General features: G+C 42.1%; 1 protein-coding gene across 2 annotated transcripts in view; it reads right to left on the minus strand.

Moving 5' to 3' along the window:
• LOC106582688 (SRSF protein kinase 1) overlaps positions 1-25,897 on the minus strand; it is a 59,125-nt gene that overhangs the window by 26,021 nt on the left and 7,207 nt on the right. The window contains exons 1-4 of one of the 2 annotated variants that reach the window (XM_045705812.2): positions 14,511-14,625; positions 4,796-4,917; positions 3,903-4,011; positions 505-680 (exon numbers count right to left, since the gene is read on the minus strand). In XM_045705812.2, coding sequence (XP_045561768.1) covers positions 505-680; positions 3,903-4,011; positions 4,796-4,917; positions 14,511-14,533 — 430 coding nt within the window. In that variant the 5' untranslated portion in view covers positions 14,534-14,625. Of the gene's footprint in view, positions 1-504; positions 681-3,902; positions 4,012-4,795; positions 4,918-14,510; positions 14,626-25,897 lie in introns of those variants that run through there. The other variant, XM_014165989.3, reaches the window with a different exon arrangement.

The following is a 25,897-nucleotide window of genomic DNA, read 5'->3' on the forward strand; positions in this document are numbered from 1 at the left end:
CCACATCAAGTAACTCAAGCGAGCAGTGAAATCAGATTTTAAAAACAGATAAAACACCTTGCGGCACAACACGGACTGTGAAGAGACGCATACGCAAACCCATGCTGGCTGCATCTCCGCTTCATATGGCAACTGCAAGGCGCTATAGAGAGTGGTGAGTACGACCCAGTACATCCATACCATGTTTACAAAGGACTTGACCAAACACTTGATTCTAACAGAAATACAACCTACAAAACATAAATGGCCACTCCCATAGGCTACTTTCTGTCCCTAACACTAAAACTAAATAATATAACAAAATAGAAATGTTTTTATCAAACTGAATAAAAACTAGTAAATCAAGGTCAGAAAACTGAAAATAAACTGATATTTAAAAACAAACCGAAAAACTCTTAAAAACACTAAACTATAATAACCTTGGTCTGTTTTCATACTTTGTTGAACATGGGTGTGTGTATAAAAGTTGATAAAGCACTGTTGTCATTGTTTTACTGAGGATACGACTTCCGTTCATGCCAGAGATCTTGAAGTCGTCTAGTAGCTGAACCACCTTCTCTCTGCTGGGGTCGTTCTGGTCCGTGTTCCTCACTGATCTCAGCAGCTTGATCTCATCCAGGGCTGTCTCAGTGTAGTGCTCTGCACTCTTCACCACCTTCATGGCCACAAAACGCTTCCCCCTGGAAATACAGGACAACTTACGCAGTGTACCAACATTAGGAACACCATACTAATATCAGACCTGCCAACCCTGTCCAACATTTTAGAGTACCAGACGCGCGCGGCAAATTGGAGATTCATGTGCTTTGACAAACATTATGGCTCGCCCTGGGTTCAGTTCAGTCCTCTGAAAAGGTATTTACAAAGCATAATAAAAGATTCCTACTATGTCCAGAACATATATTTAAAAAGATGCTTGGTGGAATTAGCACAGATTGTATGTTTATTCCATTACATGTACAGTGTAGATAATTATAACGTTTTTCTTAGCACATGAACCCCAACTTTAGTCTCTATAGTAGAAGAACACTTGTCGCCTCTCAAAAACAGGGCCAATCACGAGGGCCAGCTCACAAGTATTGGCTTTTTAGAAACGGTTCCTAATCAACACTAAAACCAAAATCATTTAAAACATAAAAACAAAATGATCGCGTCGACAGACCGGAATCTGAACGCTGTTCGCTAGAATAGTCTGGTGTTTCAGCCTATGTAAAAGTGCCCATTGGATTTCTTTGCGGGACATACATCATTTCAGAGTTTCGAAATTGATAAAACCTCAAATCTAGGGCAAAGGCTTTTTCGAAGCATTGCCTCTATTGCTAATACCGGACACGGATTCATTCTTCATTGCACAGTCTTCTAAACTCCCGACTCCATCGACAATATGTTCATATTTATTTTTGGATTATACATTTGTAATGCTTTTTGTGACGTGGATCATAATTACAGTTACAGTCTATCAGGTTGCGTGATCCTCGTAATGTTACGTGGAAAAGACAACTAATGGGACGCAGAATTAAATGTATATCACACTCGCACAAATGCGACCGGTTATTTTTCGTATTTGCGTTTCATTTCTTTCACTAGCAAATGCGAGTGAACAGCTGGCACTTTAGAGCCTACTGAATGTCCATCTTATGTTCGCTAACGTCAGCTTGAAACAATTAGTGTTTACCTTTCCATAACACGCGGAGTTGAATAAGTTTTTGTCCATGTGTTTACGTACAGCTGCCAGTCCGCAAACTCATATCACAACAAACAGGAGGAGTGCAGACACCGGGTAGCTACGTCAAATAATGATGTATTAATCCCCATGTGTGTTGACACAAACTCCATATACGTCTGTGTTGCAGCTCGAGAATTGGGATGTTAGATTTCCTCAGTGGATTTATTTTTATTAAAATTGTAATTAAGTACATACATACCATACATACATAAGTCTGGCCCTATTCATTTCTACATACTTTTACCTCTGATCTCGAACATGAACATGCATACATGGACAGAGATTTGCTTAGTTGGTAAGCAAAATGTGTGCATGTTGGCAGGTCTGTAATATTGAGTTGCACCCCTTTTGTCGAAAGCATTCCACAGGGATGCTGGCCCATGTTTACTCCAATGCATCCCACAGTTGTGTCAAGTTGGCTGGATGTCCTTTGGGTAGTGGACCATTTTTGATACACATGGGAAACTGTTGAACGTGAAAAACCCAACAGCTTTGCAGTTCTTGACACCTTCAAACCTGTGCGCATGGCACCTACTAACATACTATTAGATGCTTCTGATAGGCTAATTGACATCATTTGAGTCAATTGGAGGTGTAGCTGTGGATGTATTTCAAGGTCCACCTTCAAACTCAGTGCCTCTTTGCTTGACATCATGGTAAAAATCAAAAGAAATCAGCCAAGACCTCAAGTTGTAGACCTCCACAAGTCTGGTTCATCCTTGGGAGAAATTTCCAAATGCCTGAAGGTACCGCGTTCATCTGTACAAACAATAGTACGCAAGTATAAACACCATGGGACCACGCAGCCGTCATACCGCTCAGGAAGAAGACGCATTCTGTCTCCTAGAGATGAACTACTTTGGTGCGAGAAGTGAAAATCAATCCCAGAAAAACAGCAAAGGACCTTGTGAAGATGCTGGAGGAAACAGGTACAAAAGTATCTATATCCACAGTAAAACAAGTCCTATATCGACATAACCTGAAAGGGCGCTCAGCAAGGAAGAAGCCACTGCTCAAAAACCGCCATAAAAAAGCCAGACTGCGGTTTGCAACTGCACATGGGGACAAAGATCATACTTTTTGGAGAAATGTTCTCTGGTCTGATGAAACAAAAATAGAACTGTTTGGCCATAATGACCATCGTTATGTTTGGAGGAAAAAGGGGGATGCTTGCAAGCCGAAGAACACCATCCCAACCGTGAAGCACAGGGGTGGCAGCATCATGTTGTGGGGGTGCTTTGCTGCAGGATGGACTGGTTTACTTCACAAAATAGATGGCATCATGAGGGAGGAAAATTATGGGGATATATTGAAGCAACATCTCAAGACATCATTCAGGAAATTAAAGCTTGGTCGCAAACGGGTCTTCCAAATGGACAATGATCCCAAGCGTGCTTCCAAAGTTGTGGCAAAATGGCGTCAGGACAACAAAGTCAAGGAATTGGAGTGGCCATCACAAAGCACTGACCTCAATCCTATAGAAAGTTTGTGGCAGAACTGAAAAAGCATGTGCTAGCAAGGAGGCCTACAAACCTGACTCAGTTACACCAGCTCTGTCAGGAGGAATGGGCCAAAATTCACCCAACTTACTGCAGGAAGCTACCCAAAATGTTTGACCCAAGTTAAACAATTTCAAGGCAATGCTACCAAATACTAATTGAATGTATGTAAACTTCTGACCCACTGGGAATGTGATGAAAGAAATAAAAGCTGAAATAAATCACTCTACTATTATTCTGATATTTCACATTCTTAAAATAAAGTGGTGATCCTAACTGACCTAAGACAGGGAACTTTTACTAGGATTAAATGTCAGGAATTGTGAAAAACTGAGTTTAAATGTATTTGGCTAAAGTGTATGTAAACTTCCGACTTCAACTGTATATACACAAAAGTATGTGGACACCCCTTCAAATTAGTGGATTCTGCTATTTCAGCCACACCCGTTACCGATACGTACATAAAATCGAGCACACAGCCATGCAATCTCCATAGACAAACATTGGCAAACAAACGTATAATTGTTTGTGTTATTAGTTTAAGCAGACGTCTATTGTTGTGACTTAGATGAAGCTCAGATCAAAATTCATATTCAATTTATGCAGATATCCAGGTAATTCTAAAGGGTCCACTGTATGTCAGACAGATATTATAGATACTGTACGTCAACACTTACTGTATGTCCCAGGCCAGCCATACAGTGGAGAAATGTCCCCAGCCCAGCTTCCTGATCACATGGTATCTCCCATTGAACAGGTCTCCTATCTTCACATGGTGGTAACCTCCTGCAATAGTAACATATGGTAGTTGGTGTGTGTGTATGGACGTGTTTAACTATAACCAGAAGTCACCACAAGAATAGTAAACAAAAATTTCACCAACTGGGAACACTGACCTGTTCACCGGATGTGCTACCTTGTCCGGGACCTGCTGTTTTCGACTCTCTCGCTCTCTCTCTAACGCACCTGCTGTCTCTAACTCTGAATGATTGGCTATGAAAAGCCAACTGACTTTTACTCCTGAGGTTCTGACCTGTTGCACCCTCTACAACCCCTGTGAGTATTATTATTTGATCTTGCTGGTCATCTACGAATGTTTGAACATCTTGGCCACGTACTGTTTAAATCTCCAGCCGGCACAGCCAGAAGAGGACTGGCCACCCCTCAGAGCCTGGTTCCTCTCTAGGTTTCTTCCCGGGTTCCTGCCTTTCTAGGGAGTTTTTCCTCGCCACCATGCTTCTACATCTGCATTGCTTGCTGTTTGGGGTTTTAGGCTGGGTTTCTGTATAGCACTTTGTCACATCGGCTGATGTAAAAAGGGCTTCATAAACACATTTGATTGATAGATTGTTAGTCCCCACGAGGTCAAATGCTATTTTTAGGGGGTTAATGTTAGAATTAGGTTAAGGGTTAGGGGTAGGAGCTAGGGTTAGTTTAAGGTTAGGTATTTGGGTTAAGGTTAGGGTAAGCGTACAGGTTAGGGAAAATATGATTTTGAATGGGACTGAATTGTGTATCCCCCACAAGGTTAGCTGTACAAGAGTGTGTGTGTGTACACAGTGTATCATACCTCTACAGTAGTCGTTGGGATCCTCCTGCTCCTCGTCATCAGAGCCCAGTATCTCCTCATCCTGGTCTGGGATAGGAGAGTCATTCTGCTTGGACGCACCTCCCCGCGGCGCAGGGTCTGGTCTGGAGAGAGAGAGAGAGGGCAGGGTTATTGTAAATTAGCCTTTTCCATTAACTTGGGATTGAGGCGTACAGCTGCTGGATCTACACAACCGATGTCATGGGACGTGGTTTCATCTTGAAATTATTCTACTTTTAAGGTCGGAAAATGTTTGACATACTTATATGTCCCTTTGGTGCTCCCTGAAGCTGGGAGGTCAGGCCTCTAAATAGTACCCCATCGACAGCTGTGATGCCTTTTTACATTCAATCAAATCGGCCTCAATGGCAATAGGCCAAAGTGATATTGAGGAATCTGTGTTTGCATCCCAAATGGCACCCTATTTCCTTTATATTAAATATCTTTTGACCAGGGCCCATATGCAGTACCAGTCTAAAGTTTGGACACACCTACTCATTTCAGGGTTTTCCTAAAATGTTTTACAATTTTCTACATTGAAATAACACACATGGATTGATGAAGTAACCAAAAAAGTGATAAAACAAATCTAAATATTTTATATTTGAGATTCTTCAAAGTAGCCACCCTTTGCCTTGACAGCTTTGCACAATTTATTTTCTTCTTAATGCGTTTGAGCCAATCAGTTGTGTTGTGACATGGTAGGGGTGGTATACAGAAGATAGCCCTATTTGGTAAAAGACCAAGTCCATATTATGGCAAGAACAGCTCAAATAAGCAAAGAGAAAGGACAGTCCATCATTACTTTAAGACATGAAGGTCAGTCAATTTCAAGAACTTTGAAAGTTTCTTCAAGTGCAGTCGCAAAAACCATCAAGCGCTATGATGACGCTGGCTATCATGAGGACTGCCACAGGAAAGGAAGACCCAGAGTTACCTCTGCTGCAGAGGATAAGTTCATTAGTTACCAGCCTCAGAAATTGCAGCCCAAATAAATGCTTCAGAGTTCAAGTAACAGACACATCTCAACATCAACTGTTCAGAGGAGACTGCGTGAATCAGGCCTTCATGGTCAAATTGTTGCAAAGAAACCACTACTAAAGGACACCAATAAGAAGAAGAGACTTGCTTGGGCCAAGAAACACAACCAATGGACATTAGATCGGTGGAAATCTGGTCTGATGAGTCCAGGATGATCTCCACATGTGTGGTTCCCACCGTGAAGCATGGAGGTGGTAGTGTGATTTAAGTCATTTAGCAGACGCTCTTATCCAGAGCGACTTACAAATTGGGCTTTTCTGGTGACACTGTCAGTAATTTATTTACAATTCAAGGCACACTTAACCAGCATGGCTACCACAGTATTCTGCAGCGACACGCCACCTATCGAGTTTGCTCTTATTGGGACTATCATTTGTTTTTCAACAGGACATTGACCCAACACACCTCCAGGCTGTGTAAGGGCTATTTGACCAGGAAGGAGAGTGCTGCATCAGATGACCTGGCCTCCACAATCACCCGACCTCAACCCAATTGAAACGGTTTGGGATGAGTTGGACTGCAGAGTGAAGGAAAAGCAGCCAACAAGTGCTCAGCATATGTGGGAACTCCTTCAAGACCGTTGGAAAAGCCTTCCAGGTGAAGCTGGTTGAGAGAACGCAAGAGTGTGCAAAGCTGTCATCATGGCAAAGAGTCGCTAGTTTGAAGAATCGAAAATATATTTCGATTTTGTTTAACACTTTGGTTACAACACGATTACTACACTACTAGAAAATTGTAAAATTAAAGAAAAACCCTTGAATGAGTAGGTGTGTCCAAACTTTTGACTGGTTCTCTATGTTTGGTGTTGTCGATGTTTGATGCTGTAAAACTTGGGGAATTGCTCTCAGATTATCAAGTCCTGTCATGATAACTTGGTTGGTACAGGCGAGCACATCAGCAGTGGAGCTCAAATGATTGCTCTCTGTCTCATGGAAGTAGTTGGTTTTTAGCTGTATATAGTCAACTAACTAGTTGTTTTGTCTTGTTCCTACCGAGTTAATTCATATGTTAACGACCCAAGCAAAAACAGTTGCGAGTAGCGGTAAATTTGGGCTGCGCTCACGAAGCGTCAACTTCAGCTGTCACTTTCACTAGCTAGCCATACAGACAAGTCTCAAGTTTTAATGTCATATGCACAAGTACAGTGAAATGCCATTCTTGCAAACTCAAAACCCAACAATGCAATAATCAATAACAATGTATTACAAAAAAAAAGAAAAGAAAAATAAGAATAAGGAAAATGAAATGCATAAAGTAAGCAAGCATACTCTATACAGGAACTGCGATGGTCATTGTGGGCATTCTACTTATTCCTGTCTTCGGGCCGTAGCACGAGGGTTGTCTACGATAGCTCTGTGAGTGGGAGCCCTGCTCTTCAGTTTAGCGCCAACCTGTATGTTAATCCAGAGCTTTTGATTGGGGAAACAGTGAACCCAGACCATGGGTACCACATCGCCGATGCATTTTCTAATGAAGCCGCTGACGGAGGTGGTTAGCTCGTCAATGTTATTGGTGGAGTCTCTAAACATATTCTAAATCAGAGCTAGCAAAGCAGTCCTGTAATACCCTCTGATTCTGGTGACCATTTCTCAACATAGAAAATTGCAGGTACTTCCTGTTTCAGCTTCTGCTTGTAAACAGGAAGCATGAGTACGTAGTCATGATCTGATTTGCCAAATGGCGGACGAGGGAAGGTCTTGTATGCATGCTTGAGGGTAGAATAGCAGTGGTCTAGGACTTTATCGCCCTTAGTGGCGTTGGAGACGTGTTGATTGAAGTTGGGCATCATGTGTCTTAAAATCGTGTGCAACCGGAAAAGCAGCCTCCACATGTAGGGTTTCCTGCTTGTTTATAGCCTTGTACAATTTGTTAAGCGCCAGCTTGCTATTTTTATTGTCCTGAGGTAAAAGTATACAGCAGTCACAATAACAGTTGAAAACTCCCTCGGGAGATAGAAGGGTCGACATTTGACCATCAGGTATTCCAAGACAGAATAACAGAATTAGCACACCGGTTGGTGTAGATGAAGAGGCAAACACCCCCCCCCCCCTTTAATTTCCCTGACTCCATTGTACTGTCCACCCATCTAGTTGGATAGCCGTGGGGGGTATCTTGTCCGAGAGCAATGTTTCTGAAAAGCAAAGAATATTGCAGTCCCCCCCCCGTTGGTAGCAAATCCTGGATCGGAGGTCATTCCTCTTATTATCAAGTGACTGTACATTAGCCAGTAGAATGGAGGGAAGAGGTGGCCAGTTTTCCCTTCGCATTAATCTCATCATTATCCCCATCGCTTGCCTCTGTAACGTCGGCATTTCCGCTTGGCCAGCCCCAAAAGAATCGGTCAGAATTAGAGCCCAGGGAAGATGAGGAGTAGAAGCCGGAATTCGGGTAAGTAACTGCCGATCTGATGTTCAAAAGAAACAACGGATATATTGTGAAAATAGAGTGAAATAAACAACAAAATAGCAATGTTGGGTCGGAGCTTGCAAAACGGCGGCCATCCAGTATGGCGTCATCTTCGACTTCTAACCACTGAAATCAAGGCTAGAGTAATTTGTGTTTATCTGTTTGGCATAAATTATGGTTTGTCATGTTTGCTATGTGCAGAAATGCATAGGCTATACATTGCCTCGTTTTCACATTATTTTACAGCTTAGCTGTGTAGGGTAGATGCCCGTGCAGTGGAGCTCATAGCCACCGTGCTTCCACACCTGCATTGCTTGCTGTTTGGGGTTTTAGGCTGGGTTTCTGTACAGCACTTTGAGATATCAGCTGATGTAAGAAGGGCTTTATAAATTCATTTGATGATGAGTTGGATATTTGTTTACATAGCCAGCTAACAAGTTGCTTGTTTTGTCATGTTTCAACCGATGCAATTCATTTGGAAACTGTCCCAGCTTCTTAACTAATCAGCTAACATTGGCAAACTCTGTAGTTAGTTTGTCAGGCAAGAAAGCAAGAGTTCATTGGCGAGAGAGCGAGGTTTTGGAGTTTTTAAACTTGTTAGGAACTTTTATTGTAATGGAATAGCTTGTAATGGAATACAACAAGAGAATAGGCGGGGTTGACCATCTTGACCAACCGAGGTGTTATTACAATGTTGGATGCAATGGTCACCTCTTGAAGGCAAAAAAGTAGTGGCTTGTTTTAAATCGCATTGCCTACAGTTGGAAGGAAAGGCAGCGCACGCAGTTTTGGACAGATTATTGTTGAGTTGGGATTGTCAGTGAAAAGTAACTTTTTCCACATTTTATTACTTTACAGCCTTGTTCTAAAATTGATCAATCCATACAGAACATCCCAATGACAAAGCAAAAACAGGTTTTTATACATTTTGGTCAAATGTATGTGTATATATAAAAAGGAAATATCATTAACATAAGTACTCAGACCCTTTACTTAGTCCTTTGTTGAAGCACCTTTGGCAGCGATTACAGCCTCGAGTCTTCTTAGGTATGACGCTACAATCTTGGCACACCTGAATTTGGGGGGATTCTCCCATTCTTCTCTGCAGATCCTCTCAAGTTCCGTCAGGTTGGATAGGGAGCAACGCTGCACAGTTATTTTCAGGTCTCTCCAGAGATATTCGAACGGTTCAAGTCCAGGGTCTGGCTAGGCCACTCAGACATTGAGACTTGTCCCAAAGCCACTCCTGCGTTGTCTTGGCTTTGTGCTTTGGGTCGTTGTCCTGTTGGAAGGTGAACTTTTGCCCCAGTCTGAGGTTCTGAATACTCTGGAGCAGGTTTTCATCAAGGATCTCTCTGTACTTTGCTCCGTTCACCTATCCCTCGATCCCGACTAGACTCCCAGTCGCTGCCGCTGAAAAACTACCCCACAGCAGGATACTGCCACCACCATGTTTCACCGTAGGGATGTTTCCTCCAGATGTGACGCTTCGCATTCAGGCCAAAGAGTTCAATCTTCATTTCATCAGTGCAGAGAATCTTGTTTCTCATGGTCTGAGTCCTTTAAGTGCCTTTTGGCGAACTCCAAGCAGGCTGTCAAGTGCCTTTTACTGGGGAGTGGCTTCCATTTGGCCACTCTACCATAAAGGCCTGATTGTTGGAGTGCTGCAGAGATGGTTGTCCTTCCGGAAGGTTCTCCCATCTCCACAGAAGAACTCTGGAGCTCTGTCAGAGTGACCATCGAGTTCTTGGTTACCTCCTTGACCAAGGCCCTTCTCCCCTGATTGCGCAGTTTTGGCCGGGCGGCCAGCTCTAGGAAGAGTCTTGGTGGTTCCAAACTTCTTCCATTTAAGAATTATGGAGGCCACTGTGTTCTTGGGAACCTTCAATGCTGCAGACATTTTTTGGTACCTTTCTACAGATCTGTGACTCGACACAATCCTGTCTGGGAGCTCTACTGACAATTCCTTCAACCTCTTGGGTTGGTTTTTGCTCTGATGTGGACCTTATATAGACAGCTGTGTGCTTTTCCAAATCATGTCCAATCAATTTAATTTACCACAGGTGGACTCCAAGTTGTACAAAACATCAAGGATGATCAATGGGAACAGGATGCACCTGAACTCAATTTCGATTCTCATAGCGCAGGGTCTGAATACTTAAGTAAATAAGGTATTAAAACCGCATGGTTGGTTAAGGGCTTGTAAGCAAGCATTTTGTTGGCGCATGTGACAAAATGTGATTTGATTTATTTATGTTTAAACCCGTTTTCTCTTTGTCATTATGGAGTATTGTGTGTAGATTGATGTGGGAAAAAATGTATTTAATCCATTTTAGAATAAGGCTGTAACGCAACAAATGTGGAAAAAGTCAATGGGTCTGAATACTTTCCGAATGCACTGTATCTCGACGTATCGAATCGTCTTGGAAGGGAAACGTGCAAACCTGCCCAGAAAAATATAGCATGATTCTGACCTGATTGTGCCACCAGCTGCATTTACTATATATCGTTACACGTTCAATACGATTTGGCTTGACCGAATAGTTAAAATGTGATTAGTTCTCTGGTTAGAGCCTATAGACTGGGTCAAAAATTGTGTAGTGTACTTCCGCCTTCAGACGCATGGGACCTCAGCCCATAGAACTATAATTCATTTTATATCTACGCCACAGCGTGTGTGCAAGTTCTCCAGTCAGCTTGAGAGGCTGATGTTTGCCATGGGGTAATCAGAGGGTGAAAAACAGAGCAGCACGTCCCATTTTTTTTAGACTAAGACACTGTCTGGTGTTTTTCTGTTCAACACTGGAAGTCCACTGAGGAAAACTGGATTGTGGATCAAAATTAGTATTGACTTGCTCTCTCCCCGTTTCCTTCTTCGAGCGCGCGCACACACACACACACACACACACAGACCACAAACCCACCAACCCATGTCAGCTGACTGGGATCAACTATAGCGACACTATTCTGAACCTCAGGGACTACAAATTCATCCGTTCCTTGATTCCCATCTCATAGCGTTTTGAAAAGGAGGTGAAGGGGATACAAGGAATCAAGGAAAGATTAACAGAGAAAGAGCCAAGGTCCTCATCCACAACAGCTGTAGGCTACAGGGATCCATCATCCTCCACACCAAACCAGGAATAAACAAGCAACATTCTCACATAGTCACTGTAAATTAAATCCACCTTACAAGGTGTGCATTTATTTAACCACCACCTCATTTAACTTCTCAAAATATTGCCTTAGAGGACTTGGCTGCAGTCGCTTCCGTCTCACCGTCTGACATTCTCCCAACTGTTAACGCGGAGTGCTTTATATCCACGGCAAATCATTTCAAAGATGCACATCTCCTCCTACTAACGTCATAGTGTTGCGTTAAAATGCCTAACAAATGAAAATGTTCCCTTTATGATGATCAGTTCCTTTTAGTGGTAGTTGTGTGATAACTACACAGATTTTAATTTGGTAAAAAAAAAAGACATATTTTTTTAGGGATTGTCTCAACGTTAACAATCCCCATGTCGTTTAAAAGTTCACAACCCTAGTGGGGAGAGAGCGGCGGAGAATGAGGTGGATCGAGAGAGGGTGCCAGACAATTATGAAAGGGAAGGACGTGTAGAAGATGTCACCGACATTTTCCCGTCTCCATTGATGAGCAACCGTCACAGCTGCTGTTGCCTTCATTCCTGACACAAATGCACACATTCGACATTACGGCTCGACATTAATGTTTGTCCTCTTGTCCGAGACAAGTTAAAAAAAAATATATATATAAATCAGACAAGAAGAATATAGATTTAAGTTGTCTGAATGGAGAAGAAATATATATTACAAAAAATGTAATCACAATATCAATGACTTCGATCAGAAGAGGCCAACATTGGAACAATATTCAAATCTATTTTTTCATCGACATAAATAAAAAGCCAACATGTCAAATTATAGGTGATATGCATATTGGCTACAGCCTCGTGTTCAAACCGATGCTGACACGAGGCAGTAACCAGAAAATGTAGCCAGACTTTAACCCATTACAGCCAAAGCCCTGTCTAAGCCGGGAGAGGGGTTTCTACTAAGCTATATGGAATTGTTTTAAGGTCATACAGAGGATCATTTAGCTATTTGATTTGAAATTTTAAAAAAGACCCCTTGAAGTATCAAATACATTTTATTTTTTTATTTGAAAATCTATATTAATTGATGAAAAATTGTATTTGGCCTTACTGCTATTAGCCCATACAAACACATTGAATAACAGAGTCACTACAAGGTACAACAGATAGTTGTCACCCCCCCCCCCAAAAAAGGAAGTTCGTTCTGAAGTGTCTGTCCTATATCTGAGAGATAAGAAAGATCAGGAAACTTACCCTATATGACCAAAGGTATGTGGACACCTGCTCATCGAACATTCCAAAATCATGGGCATTAATATGGAGTAGGTCCCTCCTTTGCTGCTATAACAGCCTCCACTCTTCTGGGAAGGCTTTCCACTAGATGTTGGAACATTGGAAGCAAGTCCCCACAGCATTAGCCACGAGAGCATTAGTGAAGTCGGGCAATGATGTTGGGCGATTATGCCTGGCTCGCAGTCCGCGTTTCAATGAATCCCAAAGGTGTTCAATGGGGTTGAGGTCAGGGCTCTGTGCAGGCCAGTCAAGTTCTTCCACACCGATCTCGACAAACCATTTCTGTATGGACCTCGCTTTGTGCGCAGGGGCATTGTCATGCTGAAACAGGAAAGGGCCTTCCCCAAACGGTTGCACAAAGTTGAAAACGCATGATAATCTAGAACGTCATTGTATGCTTTAGCATTAAGATTTCCCTTCACTGGAATTAAAGGGCCTAGCCCAAACCATGAAAAACAGCCCCAGACCATTATTCCTCATCCACCAAACTTTACAGTTGGCACTACACACCGAGTCCGGTAGCGTTCACCTGGAATCCACCAAACCCAGATTTGTCCGTCGGACCGCCATATGGTGAAGCGTAATTCATCACTCCAGAGAAGGCGTTTCCACTGCTCCAGAGATCAAGGGCGGTGAGCTTTACACCACTCCAGCCGATACTTGGCATTGCGCATGGTGATCTCAGGCTTGGTCAAGGAAACCCATTTCATGAAGCTCCAGATGAACAGTTGTTGTGCTGACGTTGCTTCCAGAGGCAGTGTGAGCGTTGCAGAGGACAGAAGATTTTTACGCCCTACACGCTTCAGCGGTCCCCTTTCTGTGAGGTCTTCAATATGGCCATTCAACTGCCAATGTTTGTCTATGGAGATTGCATGGCGGTGTGTTCGACTTTATATACCGGTCAGCAACGGGTGTGGCTGAAATAGCCAAATCCACTAACTTGAAGGGTTGTCCACACACACAAATGTATTTAACCGCTTATTTGTGTCACTAAACAGTTTCCATATATACTTCCTAGAGCAAAACAACAGACATAAACGTGTTCGTGAGAATCGCCTTTCCATAGAAGGGTCAAAAATGTTTGCAGGCCAAATCGGTCGGACACTACAGACGATTTTGGTCTTATGGTCTGTCAAACACCGCTCTAACTCCTCACCTTTCACCACAGGTGCAATGTTTCTATCTTAAACTGACCCATTTTTTTTTTTATGGGGATTGCTTTATTATGCCAATTCTATTCATTTTATAAAGACAAAGTATTTGTTTGTATGCAAAGAAGCTAATAGGCAGAGTGTAGCCTACATTTTCTCAGATTTTCTATAGTCAAAAAATAGTAATGCAAATAGTAATGCATTATATTATACAATGATGTAAAATGGTGTTAGACCATTTTATATATTTCTTTGACAAGTAAATCAATCTGTCCCACTTGTCCAAAAGGACACGTGGCTAAAGAAAGTTAATGTCACGTCCTGACACACACACACACACTTCCTTTCTCCATTAACCCTCTTCTCCTTCGGTCACTACTTTGCTAATCTAATACCCTGACCAGGGTCAAACATTAGAGACAGAATAGACTCGCAGACCTCCCTGACCACTGTTGAATTCTCAGTTAGGCAGAAAGACCAGTGTTTTCAGTCAGACTCTTCTCCCTAAATATCACTGAAGTGTCTTTTCTGCTTCCTCAAATCCTCAGGACCACTGCAGCTGTCCAGCTGTTACAGCTCACACACACACACACACGCAGGCAGGCGCACATATCAGGGGTACTTCAAGGACATGCAAGTGCAGAGATCCTGAGACACACACACACACACCTCCTCTCCCCCTGCTCTTACCTGCAGGATGCTCGGATGCCCATGGAGGGAAGTGTAGAGAGGATGGGTGCAGGCGGGACCGGAGATCCTCACTCCATACACCACAATACGACAGGATGAGGAGATGAGTGAAGGAGGAGGAGATGGGATCAGCGTGGAGATGAACAGAGTCCAGAAAACGTAGGGGAAAAGTACAAAGGGAGGAAGAGAACGGGAGAGAGCAGTGCAGAGAAGGAGAGGAGGATAAGAATGAAGAGGGGAAATCTGTGAGCCCCAGTCTCGCTGCAGTCTCAGGCAAAGGAGCTAGACACTGCTGTTACTGCCCCTCTCTCCCACCCTCTCTCCCCCGCTCATTCACTCTCACCCTTTCTCTGACCGAGAACTCTCCTTGGCTGTCGTCAGCGCCTGGCCCAACCTCCTCCCCTCTCTGCTCGGCTACGATTGGCTGACTCAGCCCAGCACTGCATTGCAGGTGAAGAATGATTACACTTCCTCCACCTCAGACCAAAACAACCTCCCCCCTCTCATCCAGTCTTTCTTCTCTTTCCCTCCCTCTGCTTCCTTCTCTCATTATCATTACAATGCATCACAATCTGCACCTGTGCCATATTCACTCTGTGTTCACTACTCTTAGCAATGCTGCACAACGTGGCTGTCTGTCTCTGTGTCCATGTGCATCTCCCTCTCTTTATGTAAAGTGAAAGAGAGTTAATTCATAAATTACTCAGCCCATTACTCTACATTACCGTGTGGCTCTCAATGTTTCCCCACTTATTACTGTTACTATGGAGCCAGGGGTAAATCTGCACACACTGAACACTGTCCTGTCACCTCAAAACATGTACAGCATAGTCTCCAAGAACCTAGGCTAAACAAAAATGGTATTTGACCGTGATATATTTGCTTTTATTTTACTCAGATGGCTGTTAGCAATGACTTGAGCAACAGACAGAGTAATGTAAGTGTTTTCATCCTCAGCACCATGCATCCCACTGTTGCCATCGGCTGTGACCAAAAGAAAGAAACCAGAGACGGTGACAGACTACAATCGCACAAAGGTATGAAGCTGTGTGCGGACTGTGGACCCGAAGCATAAAGAAAAGACCCGATTGATTCATGTGTAAAGGAATGGCTATAAGGGCACAACACACTGTCAAATGCAATCAAGAAATGACTCTTTTCATATATTGTCATGGATATAAAGTGCCTTCAGAAAGTACCCCTTTTTACACATTGTGTTCTTTTACAGCCTGAATTTAAAAATGGATTAAATTGAGATTGTGTCACTGATCTACACATAATACCCCCTAACATCTTTAATGATCAGTAAAAACTCTGAACTGAGAAGTCATGATAAAAACAATACACAGGCACTCTATTCCAAAACAGGTCTATAACCTTGTAGTTCACATTCATACGACTCGTCATGTCATCGATTCAAACTTTGTTTTAAGTGCATTTAACAAAAAACACTTCATTTTTGTTTTAAGAAAATACTTACGTAAATGTGACATTTCATTTAATAAAAAGAGATGAATCAAATAACAAAGCAAAGTCCTCATTGATTGAAGGCCAAGCTAAAAAGGCAGGTAGTCAAATGGGATTTAAAACACCTCATATTTCAAAACCCTCATAATAAGAAAGGGAAAAGGGGGGTTACCTAGTCAGTTGTACAATGCCTTCAACTGAAATGTGTATTCCGCGTTTAACCCCTCTGAATAATAGACTAACGTTATTGGGGTCTATTCATATGATTTCCTGACGTCTCGAACTCCATTTAGCACAGACATTTCTTTTTTTAATAAATGAAATATCACATTTACATAAGTATTCGGATCCTTTATTCTGTACTTTCTTGAAGCACCTTTGGCAGTGATTACAGCCTCAATTCAACTTGGGTATGACGCTACAAGCTTGGCACACCTGTATTTGGAGAGTTTATCCCATTCTTCTCTGCAGATCCTCTCAAGCTCTGTCAGGTTGGATGGGGAGCTGCACAGCCATTCTCAGGTCTCTCCAGAGACGTTCAAAAACTTTTAAGTACGGAGTCTGGCTAGGCCAGAGACTTGTTCCGAAGCCACTCCTGCGTTGCCTTGGCTGTGTGCTTTGGGTTGCTGTCCTGTTGGAAGGTGAACCTTTGCCCCAGTCTGAGGTCCTGAGCACTCTGGAGAAGGTTTTCATCAAGGATCTCTCTGTACTTTGCTCCGTTCATCTTTCCCTCAATCCTGACTAGTCTTTCATTCCCTGCTGCTGAAAAACACCCCAACAGCATGAAGTCGCCACCACCATGCTTCACCGTAGGGATGGAGCCAGGTTTCCTCCAGACGTGACGCTTGGCATTCAGGCCAAAGAGTTCAATCTTGGTTTTTCAGACCAGAGAATCTAATTCCTTTGGGCAAACTCCAAGCAGGCTGTCATGTGCCTTTTACTGCGGAGTGGCTTTCGGCTCACCACTCTACCATAAAAGGCCTTATTGGTGGAGTGCTGCAGAGATGGTTGTCCTTCTGGAAGGTTCTCTCATCTCCACAGAGTGACTCTGTCAGAGAGTGACTCTGTCAGAGAGTGACTCTGTCAGAGAGTGACTCTGTCAGAGAGTGACTCTGTCAGAGAGTGACTCTGTCAGAGAGTGACTCTGTCAGAGAGTGACTCTGTCAGAGAGTGACTCTGTCAGAGTGACTCTGTCAGAGTGACTCTGTCAGAGTGACTCTGTCAGAGTGACTATCGGGTTCTTGGTCACCTCCCTGACCAAGGCCCATCTCCCCCGATTGAGCAGTTTGGCCGGGCTGCCAGCTCTAGGAAGAGTCTTGGTGGTTCCAAACTTTTTCCATTTAAGAATGGAGGCCACTGTGCTCTTGGGGACTTTTAATGCAGCAGACATTTTTGGGTACCCTTACCAAGATCTGTTCCTCGACACAATCCTGTCTCGGAGCTCTACAGACAATTCCGTCGACCTCATTGGTTTTTGCTCTGACATGCACGGTGGACCTTATTTGGACAGGTGTGTGCCTTTCCAAATCATGTCCAGTCAATTGAATTATTCACTGGTGGACTCCAATCAAGTTGTAGAAACATCTCAGGGATGATCAATGGAAACAGGATGCACCTCAGCTCAGTCTCATAGCAAAGGGTCTGAATACTTAAGGAAATAAGATTTCTGTTAATCTTTTTAATAAATTTGCTCAGATTTTGAAAAACCTGTTTTCACTTTGTCATAATTGGGTTCTGAATACTTTCCGAATGCACTGTATAAACACAATAGTAGTGGATTTGGCAACACACCCGTTGCTGATAGGTGTATAAAATCGAGCACACAGCTATGCAATTTCCAGAGACAAACATAGTCAGTAGAATGGCCTTACTGAAGAGCTCAGTGACTTTCAATGTGGCACCATCATAGGATACCACCTTTCCAACAAGTCTGTTCATAAAATGTCTGCCCTGCTAGAGCTGCCCCGGTCAACTGAGTGCTGTTGTGAAGTGAAAACATCTAGGAGCAACAACAGCTCAGCCGCGAAGTGGTAGGCCACACAAGCTCACAGAAAGGGACCACCGGGTGCTCAAGCATGTAAAATGTATCTGTCCACGGTTGCGACACTCACTATCGAGTTCCAAACTCCCTCTGGAAGCAATGTCACCACAATAGCTGTTCATCGGGAGCTTCATGAAATGGGTTTACATGGCTGAGTAGCTGCACACAAGCCTAAGATCACCATGGGCAATGCCAAGTGTCGGCTGGAATGGATTGAGTCACACTTCACCATCTGGCAGTACAACGGACAAATCTGGGTTTGGCGGATGCTAGGAGAATGCTGTATATGTATAGCGCCAACTGTAAAGTTTGGTGGAGGAGGAATAATGGTCTGGGCCTGTTTTACATGCTCCCTTAGTTCCACTGAACATAAATCTTAATGCTACAGCATACAATGACATTTTAGATGATTCTGTGCTTCCAACTTTGTGGAAGGCCCTTTCCTGTTTCAGCATGACAATGCCCCCATGCACGAACCGAGGTCCATACAGAAATGGTTTGCCGAGATTGGTGTGGAAGAAATAGACTGGCCTGCACAGGCCCTGACCTCAACCCATCAAACACCTTTGGGATGAACTGGAACATTGACTGCGAGCCAGGCCTAATTGCCCAACATCAGTGCCCAACCTCACAAAGGCTCGAGGCTGAATGGAAGCAAGTCCCCACAGCAATGTTACAACATCTAGTGGAAAGCCTTCCCAGAAGAGTGGAGGCTGTTATAGCAGCAAAGGAAGGACCTACTCCATATTAATGCCCATGATTTTGGAATGAGATGTTCGACGAGCAGGTGTCCACATACACTACATGACCAAAAGTATTTCCACACTATGAAGTTGGAATAAGTGTGAAATTATGAAAATGATAATGCCCTTTTAGTGTAAGAGTCGTTTGAAAAGACAGCTTGAAATTTCAGCCTGCTTTGATGGGATGGAGTTGTAGCCTGCCTGGTGACATCACCAGGTGGTAAATTAGTTAATACACCAATAAGAGAGAGTTCCAAACCTTTCTGCCAATAACAGCAAGTTTTCAGATTTCCCCTCCTCACACAGACAACTCCCAGACAGTCCTAGCATACTTCTTGCTTAAGAAATTACGTAAAGCTAAAGAAGCCATTTTTGTTTTCAATTTAAATTGTCGAAAAGAAACAATCACAGTATGTTACTTAATTGTAAAAACAGCTACATTGGACCTTTAACTTCAGGCAGGAAAAACACCAGAACGTGACTTGCCAACTAGACTAAGAGGAGGCCTTTTCTTAATTTCCTACGTCTGCCTAGTCCACTCACAATCAGCTAGTTAGTCAGTCAGTGAGAGACAAATCAGCCAGTCAGGGGAGTGTCAATCAGTGAGGCAGTCGGACAAAACAGTCATTTTACAACAGTAGTTCTGTAACCTATCTGCACACACACATACAGTCTGCAGTGCTCCTTCCCCACCCCCTACCGCCCCTTCTCCTCATGTCCTAACTAACTCAGTCTCACTGCTGGGGGGCTCTCTGCAGTCCAACACACACAGACTCACTGCAGGAAGAAATGGGTTACATAAAGAGCAGGAACAACGGCTATGCAGACAGAGCGAGATCAAGGATGAAAATGTTGCAGAGAATTACAGTGTGTTAGAAAAAAACACTACAGTAACATAAAGTCCATTGCCCTCGATAATATTTTTGGCCAATACCGATATCCACTATTTTCCTTGCAACAAAAAAAAAACGATACGGGAAAAAAAATTGCGGCCTTTTAAGCATTCCAGTACAGTTAAATATTTAACACACACACACACACACGTAGCAGTCTAAGGCACTGCATCTCAGTGCAAGAGGCATCACTTCAGTCCCTGGTTCGAATCCAGGCTGTATCACATCCGGCCGTGATTGGGAGTCCTATAGGGCGGTGCACAATTGGACCAGCATAGTCCAGGTTTGTCCGGGGTAGGCTGTCATTGTAAATAAGAATTTGTTCTTAACCTGTTAGGGCTAGGGGGCAGTATTTGCACAGCTGGATAAAAAATAAGTACCCGATTTAATCTGGTTACTAATCCTACCCAGTAACTAGAATATGCATATACTTATTATATATGGATAGAAAACACTCTAAAGTTTCTAAAACTGTTTGAATGGTGTCTGTGAGTATAACAGAACTCATTTGGCAGGCAAAACCCTGAGACATTTTCTGACAGGAAGTGGATACCTGATGTGTTGTATTACCTTTAAACCTATGCCATTGAAAAACACAAGGGCTGAGGAATATTTTGGCACTTCCTATTGCTTCCACTAGATGTCACCAGCCTTTACAAAGTGTTTTGAGTCTTCTGGAGGGAGATCTGACCGAACAAGAGCCATGGAACGATGATGGCCCATTAGACACCTGGCGCGCGAGTTCATGTTGGCTACCCTCGTTCCAATACGTTATAAAAGAGTATGCATTCGTCCACCTTGAATATTATTCATGTTCTGGTTAAAAAAGGCCCTAATGATTTATGCTATACAACGTTTGACATTTTTGAACGAACGTAAATATATTTTTTCCCCTCGTTCATGAAGTGAAGTCCGGCGGGCTTAGATCATGTGCTAACAAGACGGAGATTTTTGGACATAAATGATGAGCTTTTTTGAACAAAACTACATTCGTTATGGACCTGTGATACCTGGAAGTGACATCTGATGAAGAGAATCAAAGGTAATGGATTATTTACATAGTATTTTCGATTTTAGATCTCCCCAACATGACGACTAGTCTGTATCGCAACGCGTATTTTTCTGGGCGCAGTGCTCAGATTATTGCAAAGTGTGATTTCCCAGTAAGGTTATTTTTAAATCTGGCAAGTTGATTGCGTTCAAGAGATGTAAATCTATAATTCTTTAAATGACAATATAATATTTTACCAATGTTTTCTAATTTTAATTATTTAATTTGTGATGCTGACTTGACTGCCGGTTATTGGATATAAATATGAACTTGATAGAACTAAAAATGCATGCATTGTCTAACATAATGTCCTAGGAGTGTCATCTGATGGAGATTGTAAAAGGTTAGTGCATCATTTTAGCTGGTTTTATGGTTTTGGTGACCCTGTCTTTGAATTGACAAAACATTACACACAACTCTTGTAAATGTACTGTCCTAACATACTCTAAATGTATGCTTTCGCCGTAAAACCTTTTTGAAATCGTAAAACGTGGTTAGATTAAGGAGATGTTTATCTTTCAAAGGGTGTAAAATAGTTGTATGTTTGAAAAATTTGAATTTTGACATTTATTTGGATTCAAATTTGCCGCTCTTGAAATGCACCTGCTGTTGATGGAGTGCACCACGGGGGGGACGCTAGCGTCCCACCTAGCCCATAGAGGTTAACCGACTTGCCAGGTTACACACACACACACACACACACACACACCAAAAAGTTATTTTGTTGGCACTTACGTATGTCCTCATTACCAGTAAAACATAATCAAAACGTATTTCTTTCACTTACTTGCTGTGCTGTTTCATTGTTCAGTCGTTTCATTCTCAACCAGGATTTCTATGGAACGCTGTTTGGGTCTTTGCGTGTCAAAAAAGATACACGTCAAATAACACTACTTGACGTGTCAAATAAGCTTGTCTACCAATCAGGAACCTGAAATGACTGTACGTCACATAATAATTTAACTCTTTAATACATTTTTTACATAGTTATTACACATTGATTACACTATTACTCGTATTTCATATGTAACAACGATTCATCGATACGTATGCTATGATGCTGGTAAAGTTGTCTCGCGCACCTACAGTGCTGGTCCTAAAAAAAGCTAGCTAGCTCATGGATGCAAACAATGTTCTTCCCCAAAAACATAGCAAAACGACAATCTGTTTCAGTAGCTATAGCTAGCTAGCTAACTATATAGCTAGCTAACTATATAGCTAGGTGTCATCTAAAATAACCTTAATTTATAAGACAGTTCTAATTTGATTAATGGTGGTCGGACCCATCTATGTGAAGCTAGCCACAATAAGCATTAGCCACAATAGTGGACTTTGCGGTTAGCTTTCAAAATAAAATGTATGGCATACATTCTACTATTTGTATTCATTTGCGTCACTGTTATTATGCCATACTTTTATTTTGAAGGCAAACTACAAATTCCACTAGTTTTGGGCAACAGGGTTAACCTGTTGGGGATAGGGGGCAGTATTTGCACGGCCGGATAAAAAACATACCCGATTTAATCTGGTTACTACTCCTGCCCAGTAACTAGAATATGCATATAATTGTTTGATTTGGATAGAAAACACCCTAAAGTTTCTAAAACTGTTTGAATGGTGTCTGTGAGTATAACAGAAGTCATTTGGCAGGCCAAAACCTCAGAAGATTCCAAACAGAAAGCGCCCTCTCTGACCATTTCTTGGCCTTCTTTGCCATCTCTATCCAAAACAGGGGATCTCTGCTGTAACGTGACATTTTCTAACGCTCCCATAGGCTCTCAGAAGGCGCCAGAACGTTGAATGATGACTTTGCAGGCCATGGCTGAAAAACAGTAGCGCATTTGGTAAGTGGTCGATCTGAGAACAATGAGACTGGGGCGGGCGTGCACGAGACGACTCCATGTTTACATTTTCAGTCTTTGAACGAAAACAACGACTCCCGGTCGGAATATTATCGCTTTTTTACGAGAAAAATCGCATAAAAATTGATTTTAAAACAGCGGTTGACATGCTTCGAAGTACGGTAATGGAATATTTCAAAAAAAATTGTCACGAAACGCGCATCACCCTTCTTTACCCTTCGGATAGTGTCTTGAACGCATGAACAAAACGCCGCTATTTGGATATATCTATGGATTATTTTGAACCAAACCAACATTTGTTATTGAAGTAGAAGTCCTGGGAGTGCATTCTGACGAAGAACAGCAAAGGTAATCCAATTTTTCTTATAGTAAATCTGAGTTTGGTGAGTACCAAACTTGGTGGGTGTCAAAATAGCTAGCCTGTGATGGCCGGGCTATCTACTCAGAATATTGCAAAATGTGCTTTCACCGAAAAGCTATTTTAAAATCGGACACCGCGATTGCATAAAGGAGTTCTGTATCTATAATTGTTATGTTTTTTATGAACGTTTATCGTGAGTAATTTAGTAAATTCACCAGAAGTGTTCGGCGGGAATGCTAGTCACATGCTAATGTAAAAAGCTGGTTTTTGATATAAATATGAACTTGATTGAACAAAACATGCATGTATTGTATAACATAATGTCCTAGGAGTGTCATCTGATGAAGATCATCAAAGGTTAGTGCTGCATTTAGCTGTGGTTTTGGTTTTTGTGACATTATATGCTAGCTTGAAAAATGGGTGTCTGATTATTTCTGGCTGGGTACTCTGCTGACATAATGTAATGTTTTGCTTTCGTTGTAAAGACTCTTCACGTACACGCGCGAGCGCCCGTTTCATTGTTCTCAGATCGACCACTATCCAAATGCGCTACTGTTTTTCAGCCAGGGACTGCAGAGTCATCATTCAACGTTCTGGCGCCTTCTGAGAGCCTATGGGAATCTTAGAAAATGTCACGTTACAGCAGAGATCCTGTATTTTCGATAAAGAGGCTATAGAAGGCCAAGAAATGGTCAGAGAGGGCACTTCCTGTATAGAATCTCCTCAGGTTTTGGCCTGCCATATGAGTTCTGTTATACTCACAGACACCATTCAAACAGTTTTAGAAACTTTAGGGTGTTTTCTATCCAAATCAAACAATGATATGCATATTCTAGTTTCTGGGCAGGAGTAATAACCAGATTAAATCCGGTACGTTTTTTATCCGGCCGTGAAAATACTGCCCCCCATCCTAAACAGGTTAACCAGCATGGCTACCACAGCATTCTGCAGCAATACGCCATCGCATCTGGTTTGCACTTAGTGGGACTATCATTTGTTTTTCAACAGGACAATGACCCAACGCCAAGAGTGTGCAAAGCTGTCATCAAGGCAAAGGGTGGCTATTTGAAGAATCTCAAATATAAAATATATTTTGTTTTACACTTTTTTGGTTACTACATGATTCCATATGTGTTATTTCATAGTTTTGATGTCTTCACTATTATTCTACAATGTAGAACATTTAAAAAAAAAAAGAAAAACACTTGAATGAGTAGGTGTTCTAAAACTTTTGACCGGTAGTGTATATAAATAAAGAACTTTCGGTACAATAAACACTTGTTTTACCTATCTAAAATTACAAATAAATCCACAGTGCTTTAGGCTAGAAATTAGAGGTAAAATGCTAGAGGAAGACGCGACTGATGCACATTGGTTTGTCTCCATGACAAAGAAATTGTATCAGATTACTTCCCAAGCAATGTCCAATGTGACTCTGTCACTATCAATTGATCTATTCACTTTCTGTAAGAGAATATGTATAATTCAATAGAAAACATAAAACATTTGGTGAAATCAGGTCTAGAATTTATTTTCCTTATCCATTATTATTATTATTAAAGGTGCACTATGCAGAAATCGCTACTCCATTTCCTGGTTGCTAAAATTGTAATAATTGCCTAAATTCAGTTTGTGACAAAAGACACATTGTGGAGAATCATTGTACCATCTAAACCACTGTGAAATATCTTTTCAATAACAAAAAACATTGTATTTTAAAGCCGTTTGAAGCTGGTGTACAAAACCATACTTAAAAGACGCAAAAACCAAACTTCAGAATGGGAACCATAGAAATAGCACATATCTACTGCTTGCTGATGTTTCTGTAGCGCTCATGTTATTGTAGTTTGCGAAAGAAATTGCCTCTGAATTGATGCAAATAATCATGATATCATTCAGCCAAGGAAAGATTCACCCATTTAATGATGCAAAACGCATCATACCGGCTTTATTTCTGTGTAGACGTACCCCCGCATCTCTCTCTCTCACACACACACACACAGGGGCATTCCTGTTTCCTTTCAAAAAGTCCCAGGAAAATATGAATCACTGATGCATTTTATTAAAGTCTAACCTTTGGGCAAATTAAGGAAATCCTAAATTCAATACATTTAGTTGATTTCCTACTGTTCAATACATTTTTGAATATTGTTGAATTCCGTTTATAATGTCTGGATTCCGTGATTCGGTCCGGGTTCTCCGCAACGCAGATTTTATAGGGCCCTAGGATGGGCCAATAAAGGCTTGCTTAAATGAGAACAGAGCAGCAGGATACAGTCACCAGGGGCTATAGCCAGGGACGCTGAGACATCAATCTGACACATACACTAGGGTTGGGCGATATTTCAATAGCATCAGATATCGAAGATGACTGACCTCCATTGTCGATGGTGACGACACTGTGATGTGACAGACACTACGCAGTAGAGCTGACCGGGCAGCCCACGGCAAGTGGCCTATTTCTTCGCTATAGTCTGCATAACCTATTTTAATTGATATGTTATAAAACAGAATGCAAGAGAACAATGTAGACAGAGCTAATATTTTCACCAAAAATGTCAAGTCAAAAAAATATGCATCTCTCCCACCGCGCGACTTCATGGTAAAACAATGAATTTATACAGAATCTTTTTTTTTTTTTTTTTTTTTAATGAAAGTTTTGAACATTCGCAGCAGTAGAGCTGAAGGACGATGGCCAGAGCTTACCCATGATGCTGCACAACGATTTAAGTCAATAAGTCATTGTTTTATTCAAAGCATGATATATTTGGGCTTGAAGTGACAAATCCAACCTGCCTGCATCAATGCTTTGTCTATGTGTTGACGTGGAAATAATTTTTTGCCTGTTTCGCTTCATGGCTAGGTTTTATTTGAACCTTACCACCCACCAGCATGGCATTGTTTATTAAATCAAACTCCTGCGAAGTTGTTCCTCTTCGAGTCATGACTGAGCCAAACAGCTTTTTGCC

The sequence above is a fragment of the Salmo salar genome, chromosome 22 (genome assembly GCF_965601325.2).
Source record: "Salmo salar chromosome 22, fSalSal1, whole genome shotgun sequence".
NCBI lineage: Eukaryota > Metazoa > Chordata > Actinopteri > Salmoniformes > Salmonidae > Salmo > Salmo salar.